This window comes from Sapajus apella, unplaced genomic scaffold (genome assembly GCF_009761245.1).
Source record: "Sapajus apella isolate SASKATOON/1434 unplaced genomic scaffold, GSC_monkey_1.0 scaffold160, whole genome shotgun sequence".
NCBI classification, from domain to species: Eukaryota; Metazoa; Chordata; class Mammalia; order Primates; family Cebidae; genus Sapajus; species Sapajus apella.
The window spans coordinates 1,306,191-1,314,876 of NW_022437100.1; the positions used below are offsets into that span (position 1 = coordinate 1,306,191).

Sequence of the window (8,686 nt, forward strand, 5' to 3'; positions counted from 1 at the left end):
TTGGGAAAAGGGAGATGGGGGAGGGAACCTTGACTGGCATCTCATCCTGGCCTGAACTTTGATCCTGGAGCCTCCCAACTTCCCACCAGGATTCCAACCTCAGGTGGGCTCCCAGCTGGGAGGCTCTGGCCATAGCAGGCAGCTGTTATGAGGCTCCTCCCACCCTCAGTGAGGCCTGCCCATTAGGGAGGAGAGAAGCAGCCAGTGAGTGTGTCAGGCCCCAAGCTGGGCACAGGGAGTAGGGAGATGTCTGGGGCCAAGGTCCTGCTTCTGAGGTCTGCGGAACCCCGTCAGCGCTGGCACACGGTGGTTGCTCAAGTAGTCTCAAACTAAACTGAAACTAACAAAGCAAAGTGCAGTGGGTGTGGCAGGACTCTGCGGCACACCCTCCCCTCTTCCCCACCTCCGCGGCTCCTGATGCCACAGGGGTGCGGGGTAAGGAGAGCCTGCTGTTTCCCAAAGGCTCTCACATCTTGTACAACCAGCAGTTATGGAGCACCTACTGTATGCCTAACTGTGTTGAGTGGAGAGCCAAAGAGAACTAGTGAGTTTGGGGGGGTCACAGCAGCACCCACATCATTGCTCTACAAGAGGAAGGGGCACTGAGGCTGTTTGCCAGGAGGAATGAGAGGTGATGAGCTTCACCAGTGGAGCAAACTGCTGCGAGATGCGGAGAACCGGGTGTCGGGGAACTGCTCTGGGAGGGTTCCTGGTGGCTGGAGGGTGGCATGCACCTCCTTTAAAGGGAGCAGGCAGAGGTGTCTTGTCCATTCTGCTGGATGGGCAGGCCCCGGGCAGCTGGCCCATCAGACCATTACAGGGACTTGTCCACAGCCACACAACAGCCCGTGGCCCCAGGAAGCCAAAGCTCCCAGTCAGTCATCCAGCAGCTGGGGGGTTAGTTCTGGGGGGACCAGAGGTCCTCCGAGGGAGGGAGAGCAGGCAGCATCCCCTGCAGGCCCAGAGCGGCTAGACAGGTCAGAAAGGCCTACCCCTCCTTCGCGCGGCACCCTCTTTCTCCCTTGCGAGGGGTGCAAAGGTTGTTTATACCCCGGGCCGGCTGGCTGCGGGCGGGGCAGGCACCCCGCTTGGGGCGGGCTGCGGGCGCGGGGCAGGAGCGGGCTTACCTGCTTCCCGCCACCGGGGCGGGGCGGGGCGCCGCGGGGAGGAGCCGGGCGCCACCTGTGGACGGCCCGCGGCCGGCGGACACTCAGCGGCGGGGGCCCGGCCGGGGGTCGCCGGGGGCCCGGAAGCCGGGGCAGAGCGCGGAAACCAACTTGGAGAGAGGAGTGACCTGGGGGCCGGGGGCGGAGTCGTGAGCGGGGGAGGAGAGAGCCGGCCGCCAGCGAGATCCGCGCGGCGGCCCAGGAAGCGAGAGCGCCGCCCACCCATCCGGGGCGAGAGCCGCGCCGCGGGAGAGGCAGGCTGGGCCGGGGGCTGCCCGGGCCTGCGACCCCCCGCCGTGACCCCGCAGCCCCCAGCCCGCCCCCAAGATGATGAAGAGGCAGCTGCACCGCATGCGGCAGCTGGCCCAGACGGGCAGCTTGGGACGGTGAGTGTCACCCCTTCTAGCCCCCACTCTTACCCCGCAGGACCTGAGGGGGCGTAAAAGGGTGGGGGGAGACGGGGGTGGGGGAGGCTGGGGAGAGCTGGGCAGACCCCTGTAAGCGGCCAGAGTCCTGCCTTCTCCTCCTCCCTTCTGAACGGCGTCCCCGTCTCCCCGTCTCGGGCAGAGCTGGAGGAGCAGGGGTGGCCTTTGGGGGGAGGGGTGCCCACCCCCTTTATCGGATTGGAGGGGGCTTCAGGCAGGAGAACGTGCTCTACCCTAGGACGCTGGGACTTCTCTGCCTCCCTCCGTGAGTCTCTGAGTGGATGGTCCTCCTGGCCTCACTTGTCCCCTCTGGACAATGGGCCAGTTCACCATCTCCGCTTGCTGGGCTCGGGAGGGAGGAGGGTCGATTGGGGCCGCAGATCGGGGGCGGGGGAAGGAGTCGGGTCCTGGCCCGTGGGAGGAGGGTCCTGCCCCTGGCCTGCCTCGTCCCTTCCCCTCCCCACAGCCCTGGGGCCTCCTGCTTCTCTGTCTCGTTTCTGCTTTTCCCAGACTCAGGTGGAAACGTCCCCAGGTCTCCCAGCTCCCACCCCCACCCAGCCTTTGAGCTGCTGGCCCGGGGGCCGGAAGTTTGGGGAGCCTCTGAGGGCCTGTCTTCTCTGCTCCTCTTCCCCCAGCCTCAGGAGTTCCCCATTCTCTGGGCCCGGGGAGGGGACTGGGTGTCCAGAGACCTGGTTCTAGTCTCACACTAGCCCAGATCCCTATGTAGCCTGGGCAGTCAGGCCATCTTGCCATGGGCCTCCGCCGTGTGTCCCCAGGTGGGGGGCCAAGGGCCCGTGCACCTCTGCCCACAGCCATAGTCCAGAGTGCTGTGTGACTGCGCCCAGGAGTCTGAGCTCCCCGACTTCCCGTTCTTGGGGCCAGCTAATCCTCCTCTTCCCGGGGTGGGCTGACGATTTGGGGGTGGGCAGAAGAGAGGCTTCTGTGTACCAAAGCTGAGCACTGGGCGGGTCTCCCAACCTCCTCTTCAGTTTTGTCTGCCCGCCCTCGCTCAGGACGGGGCTTTGGGTGGAGGAGGAAAAACCCAAGTATCCTATTCCCACCCCCATGGAATGTGCTCCGACCGGGATGAAGCAACTGGGCCACCCAGGGCGGGCCGCACCTGGGAGGGACATTGGAAGGACTGGGGTCCAGGTGGCCTGCTGCGGGGGTTGGGGGAGCAGGGGGCATCCTAACCCAGGCAGGCTCAGCAGAAGCGCTCTCCCTGCTCCCGCAGCACCCCGGAGACCGCTGAGTTCCTGGGTGAGGACCTGCTTCAGGTACGTGCCTGGGCCCGGCGGATGGGAAGGCAGGCCTGTGCAGGCTGTTGGAGCAGAGGGCTGGGGCGGGGACACCAGGTAGGGGCCCTGTTGAGTCATTCCTTAAGCTGTTGGCCATGGGGTCCCCAGGGGACCAGAGAAAGTTTTTCCTGCTCAGTGGGAGACAGCCTGTCTTGATCCTTAATCACACCTCCTTCCCAGGTGGAACAGCGGCTGGAGCCGGCCAAGCGAGCGGCCCACAGCGTCCACAAGCGCCTGCAGGCCTGTCTGCAGGGCCAGAGCGGGGCAGACATGGACAAGCGGGTGGTGAGCGCGGGTCCCAGGAAGGAGGGGCCTGTCCAATGGGGAAGCAAGGCTGGGGCTGGGGTTTCCTTGCCAGTCTGAGTATCTGGCACAAGGGCATAGAGGCTGCTCTGTTCCAAGGCCCTCTGGCACTGCACTCCAGCGGCCCTGTACCTTCCTGTTCACCACTACCCCACTTCCCTGTGCCCCAGTCCATGTAAGCCAAGGCCAGGCCTCTGACAGCATCTGAACTTCTGTCCAATCAGCATGCAGAGCAGGCTCTCCATTGAACAGCCTCTGAGGGCTTCCTGAAGGAGGTGGCAATTAAGGTGGCTTTTGTGGGATACTCGTATATTAATCAAGAGGCAGCGTTTATTGGTTGATGACTGCCAGCCTGCTGCTAACATGTTAGCACATTGTCTCATGGAACACGGGTGACATCCTAGGGGAAGGCTCTGTTTTATAGATGAGGAATTGGAGGCTTAGAGGTAAAGTCACTTGCCTAAGGTCACATAGCTAGTAAGTGGTAGAACTGAGGTTTGAACCCTGGTCTCTGATCCCAGAGCTGGTGTTCTCTGTAACTCCAGATAGGGTGGGGGGGGGCATGTTTTGGAACCAGTTGACAATTCAGTGTGGTCAAGGCAAGGAAATGGGGAGGCATAGAGTTTGAGTTCAGCAGGTCAGCCACATATGCCCTGGGACAGGGGAAAGAGCCCCCACGCCCAGGCCAGCTCCCCTCCCGTTCTCCCTCTACCCATGTGACCTGGGGCAAGCCCCCTGCCCTCCCTGCATCTTACTTTCCCAGTCTCTGCTGGGACTTGGTCATTCTTTTCAAGTGGCTTCTGGAAGGAAGAAAAGGGGCCCCCAGATGGGTAGGGGCTGTGTACATGGTCTCAGGGAAATGTCACCCCACCATGACTTGTCATGTCATTTCTACTCTATCTGTGACTGTGGCCCTCCTGGGTTCCCTCCTCCCGTGCCCCAAGGGGCTGGCCTGGTGCTCAGGCAGGGTGGAGGGAGGTGTGGACATTCACCGCCGGCCCCGCCCTCCCTGCAGAAGAAGCTTCCCCTCATGGCTCTGTCTACCACGATGGCGGAGAGCTTCAAGGAGCTGGACCCTGATTCCAGCATGGGGTGAGCACAGACAGGGTGCAGCCCTCACCTGGGGGTACCAAGATACAATCTTGGCTGGGAGGGGGCGCAGGTGGTGAGGGCGTCCACATCAGAAGAATGACCAGGCTGGGGACAGTGCCCAGGTCAGTGAAGGTGGCCAGGCCTGGAAGGGTATCTAGGAGGGGCCAGAAGTGAGGGAGGGGAGGCCCCAGCAAGAGTTTGCAGTGGAGGTGAGGGCGGCGGGAGCCTGGGCCCATGGGCCGCTGTGTCCACAGGAAGGCCTTGGAGATGAGCTGTGCCATCCAGAACCAGCTGGCCCGCATCCTGGCCGAGTTTGAGATGACCCTGGAGAGGGACGTCCTGCAGCCGCTCAGCAGGCTGAGTGAGGTGAGCCTGTGCCCTGCTCCAGCCCCCAGCTTCCCCAGCTTCTGGCTCCCTCCGCTCTAGCACGCTGACTCCCCTGCCATGCCTGTCCTCAGGAGGAGCTGCCAGCCATCCTCAAGCACAAGAAAAGCCTCCAGAAGCTCGTGTCCGACTGGAACACGCTCAAGAGCAGGTGGGAGCCCCAGCCACTCAGGGGACTCATCTCTGGGTCAGCCCACAGGGATGGCCGCACCAGGATGCCGAGGGGTCCGCTGAGTACATTGTATGTGCTTGTGCATGCCTGGTCCCTAGGAACACAGGCAGTGAGGGTATCTGTGAGGGTGTGCCCGTGCATCTCACAGCTGGTGCTGGGGCCACCCCAAAGCCTCGGGTGGCCATAAACAGTCCTGCAAGATGCCGGTGTGGCTCCCCCATTCTCTGCTCTGCTAGGTGTCTGTGATCACCAAACTTGCCACCAGGGGGCGACCCAGAGCACTCATGGCCCAGGCTGGGCAGAGGCCCGGGCCAGTGGAGCTCTCAGATTTGCAGCTTTTAAATCCTAGAATCCCCTGTGGTCTGCTCTATGGAGGGCACACTTGGTTCTGGACATGCAACAGGGCAGGTGACAGCTCACCTTGGGATCATCCCCAGGCTCAGTCAGGCAGCCAAGAATTCAGGCAGCGGTCAAGGCCTGGGAGGCGGCCCAGGTAGTCACAGCCACATGACCATGGCCAACAAGGTGGAGACGCTGAAGGAGGAGGAGGAGGAGCTGAAGAGGAAGGTGGAGCAGTGCAGGGTGAGGGCCACGTGGGTTTCCTGGATGTGCAGGGGTGGCAGGGGTGGGTGCCAGCCCCATCTCACAGGCCAGGAAGCTGAAGCTCAGCGAAGTGATGTGATTTGCCTCAGCCACGTGGCCAGGAGGCAGCAGAGCTCCGCCATTCCCTGGTAGCCTTTTCTGTCTGCACTCTAGCATAACACGGGAGGCAGAGACTTGGTCTGTTCCCTGAGTCTGTGTGTGTTTGCTGAGTGAGTAAGTGAATGAACAAATGGCTGGATGGTGAGTAACAGGCCACTGTGCTAAGGCAATGGGGACACATAGATGGGGCTGAGAAGCCAGAAGAGTTTGAGGGGGTGCCCATGGGCTGGCCCCAAGCACCAAACTCGGCAGAGAGAGGAGCCTGGCTGGGACCTTCCATTTGCAGTTGTGTGGCCTGGAAGCCTCCGCTTCCCCTCTAGACCCCCCCAGCCTCACCCGATATAAACTCTCCTCTCTCTGTCCCCAAGGACGAGTACTTGGCTGACCTGTACCACTTTGTTACCAAGGAGGACTCCTATGCCAACTACTTTATTCATGTGAGTCCAAGATGGGGCCGCAGCCATCCAGAACTCGGGGGCTGAATGCCAGAGCCAGGGGCCACTGGGACCCTGTGAGATGGTAGAAGGGGCGCCTGCTCTCAAGGACCCTGGGGAAGGCTCAGCTTCCCTCACTGCCACTCAGGGTGTCCCTTCGTCCCCACAGCTCCTGGAGATTCAGGCCGATTACCATCGCAGGTCACTGAGCTCGCTGGACACAGCCCTGGCTGAGCTGAGGGAGAACCACGGCCAAGCAGGTGGGGACATAGCCCTGGTGATGCCACATCCCTGACCCCGCCCTGCCCGGGGCTTATTGAGAAGCTGGTACTTCATCTGAAAGGCACCAGGGAGCTATGGATGAGTTCCAAGAGCTGGATTTGATCTGTGATGGAGAGGCTGCTCTGGGTGCCCTGTGGAGGGTGGAATGAAGGGGGCAGGACTAGAGCCAGGCCTGTTAGGCCTAGGGCAGAGGCAGTGGAGCAGGCCGAGTCCACAGATGTGATGGATGATTTCAGACGTGTGCCTGGACAGTCAGTAGCAGGTGGTGTCACCTTGAAGACATCAGGGGTGCCCCTGGATGACTGCCCAGGGCGGGAAGGCCCTGGGCCACTGATCTGTCTCGTCCCTGCAGACCACTCCCCCTCGATGACGGCCCCCTTCTCCAGGGTGTATGGGGTGTCGCTGGCAACCCACCTTCGAGAGCTGGGCCGGGAGATTGCCCTGCCCATCGAGGCCTGCGTCATGATGCTGCTTTCTGAGGGCATGAAGGAAGAGGTGGGGCCCCTTGGGGCAGGTGGGGAAGGAACACTGGGGCCCTCATTCTGTCCCAAACCCCCCACATGCTGCCCTGCCCCGGTGCCTGTGATTCCCGCATTTGAGCCCAGGTCCCTGGGAGAAGGCATGGCTGCCTCCTGCAGCATCCACACTTCGTCCTGCCTGTCGATGCTCATGTGCACCAGGCACTGAGCTAAAAGGCTTTACGTTCCTTGCTTCATTTGCTTATCACAGTAACACTTGAAGGGAGCCCTTATTGGCTCCATTTCGCAAGAGGCAGACAGAGGTGCAAAGGTAGCCATGCCCAGTCATAGGAGAAGGTGCTTCTGAAACCAGATGCTCCACTGCCCCACAGTGGCTGGGTCTGGATCTGCTGTGAATACGTTGCCCCCTGTCCTGAATATACACCATAGAGGTGGCAGATACCCCAAAACAGGCTTCAGCTGCCCAGCGATCCCCCGGGGCCTCCTTTCTCCCTTACACTTCTATTTTTTTGAGAGAGAGATGGAGTCTTGCTCTGTCACCCAGGCTGGAGTGCAGTGGTGTAATCTTGGCTCACTGCAACCTCTGCCTTCTGGGTTCAAGCGATTCTCCTGCCTCAGCTTCTCGAGTAGCTGGGACTGCAAGCCCCTGCCATCATGCCCAGCTAATTTATTTTTTTAGCAGAGATGAGATTTCACTATATGTTGGCCAGGCTGGTCTTGAACCCCCAACCTCAGGTGATCTGCCTGCCTCGGCCTCCCAAAGTGTTGGAATTACAGGCATGAGCCACGCGCCCAGCCCTTTTGTTTGTTTGTCTGTTTGTTTTTGAGACAGGATCTGGCTCTGTCACCCAGGCTGTAGTGCAGTGGTGCAATCCTGGCTCACTGCAACCTCCACCTCCCAGGTTCAAGCGATTTTCCTGCCTCAGCATCCCAATTAGCTAGGATTACAGGTGCTCGCCCCCATGCCCAGCTAATTTTTTTGTATTTTTTGTAGAGATGAGATTTCACCATGTTGGCCAGGCTGGTCTCAGACTCCTGGCCTCAGGTGATCCGCCTGCCTGGGCCTACCAAAGTGCTGGGATTACAGGCATGAGCCACCATGCCTGACCTCCCTTCCAGTTCTAACTGGGCTCCGATTTCCCCATGATTTTTCCCAGCTCCTCCCAGACTTCTCAGCCCCACCCTTTGCTCAGAATTCTAGACCTTGAGTGTTGAAGTCCATGGACACTGTGGTGCCCACTCTGCTGGCCAGACCAGTCGGGACACAGGCCCAGCGAGGGCCACTGGCACGGCCCAGGCTACAGGGGAGCCAGGCTGTCCTGCCCTGCCCACTCCTCTGTGACCCCCACCTGCTCCCTCTCCAACCCAGGGGCTCTTCCGTCTGGCCGCTGGGGCCTCGGTGCTGAAGCGCCTCAAGCAGACGATGGCCTCGGACCCCCACAGCCTGGAGGAGTTCTGCTCTGACCCGCACGCCGTGGCAGGTGCCTCATCCTGGGAGCCCTGGGCAGGAGGCTGGGGCGAAGGGGTGTAGCTGCTTGAATGATCCCAAGATAGCCTGGCTTTAAGACTTGATATTCTGTTGAGGAGACTGAGGACACTTAGGGTCCATCGTGAGCCACCCCCCAAAATGTTTGCCCATTTTTCGGGGGACAAGATCGCTTAGCCTTCAATTTCTTAAAAGGGCCGGCCGGGCGCGGTGGCTCAAGCCTGTAATCCCAGCACCTTGGGAGGCCGAGGCGGGTGGATCACGAGGTCAAGAGATCGAGACCATCCTGGTCAACATGGTGAAACCCCGTCTCTACTAAAAATACAAAAAATTAGCTGGGCATGGTGGTGCATGCCTGTAATCCCAGCTACTCAGGAGGCTGAGGCAGGAGAATTGCCTGAACCCAGGAGGCGGAGGTTGCGGTGAGCCGAGATCACGCCATTGCACTCCAGCCTGGGTAACA

The 8,686-nt window shown here is 60.9% G+C and overlaps 1 protein-coding gene across 2 annotated transcripts in view; it reads left to right on the forward strand.

The window, feature by feature from the left end:
- Positions 1 to 1,214: 1,214 nt before the first annotated feature.
- Positions 1,215 to 8,686, forward strand: part of LOC116542039 (pyridoxal phosphate phosphatase) — a 27,208-nt gene continuing 19,736 nt past the window's right edge. For both annotated transcript variants that reach the window (XM_032266685.1, XM_032266682.1), the window contains exons 1-11: positions 1,215 to 1,552; positions 2,826 to 2,868; positions 3,070 to 3,174; positions 4,208 to 4,284; positions 4,539 to 4,650; positions 4,743 to 4,819; positions 5,278 to 5,422; positions 5,911 to 5,979; positions 6,146 to 6,236; positions 6,611 to 6,753; positions 8,107 to 8,218. In XM_032266685.1, coding sequence (XP_032122576.1) covers positions 1,494 to 1,552; positions 2,826 to 2,868; positions 3,070 to 3,174; positions 4,208 to 4,284; positions 4,539 to 4,650; positions 4,743 to 4,819; positions 5,278 to 5,422; positions 5,911 to 5,979; positions 6,146 to 6,236; positions 6,611 to 6,753; positions 8,107 to 8,218 — 1,033 coding nt within the window. In that variant the 5' untranslated portion in view covers positions 1,215 to 1,493. The remainder of the gene's footprint in view (positions 1,553 to 2,825; positions 2,869 to 3,069; positions 3,175 to 4,207; positions 4,285 to 4,538; positions 4,651 to 4,742; positions 4,820 to 5,277; positions 5,423 to 5,910; positions 5,980 to 6,145; positions 6,237 to 6,610; positions 6,754 to 8,106; positions 8,219 to 8,686) is intronic.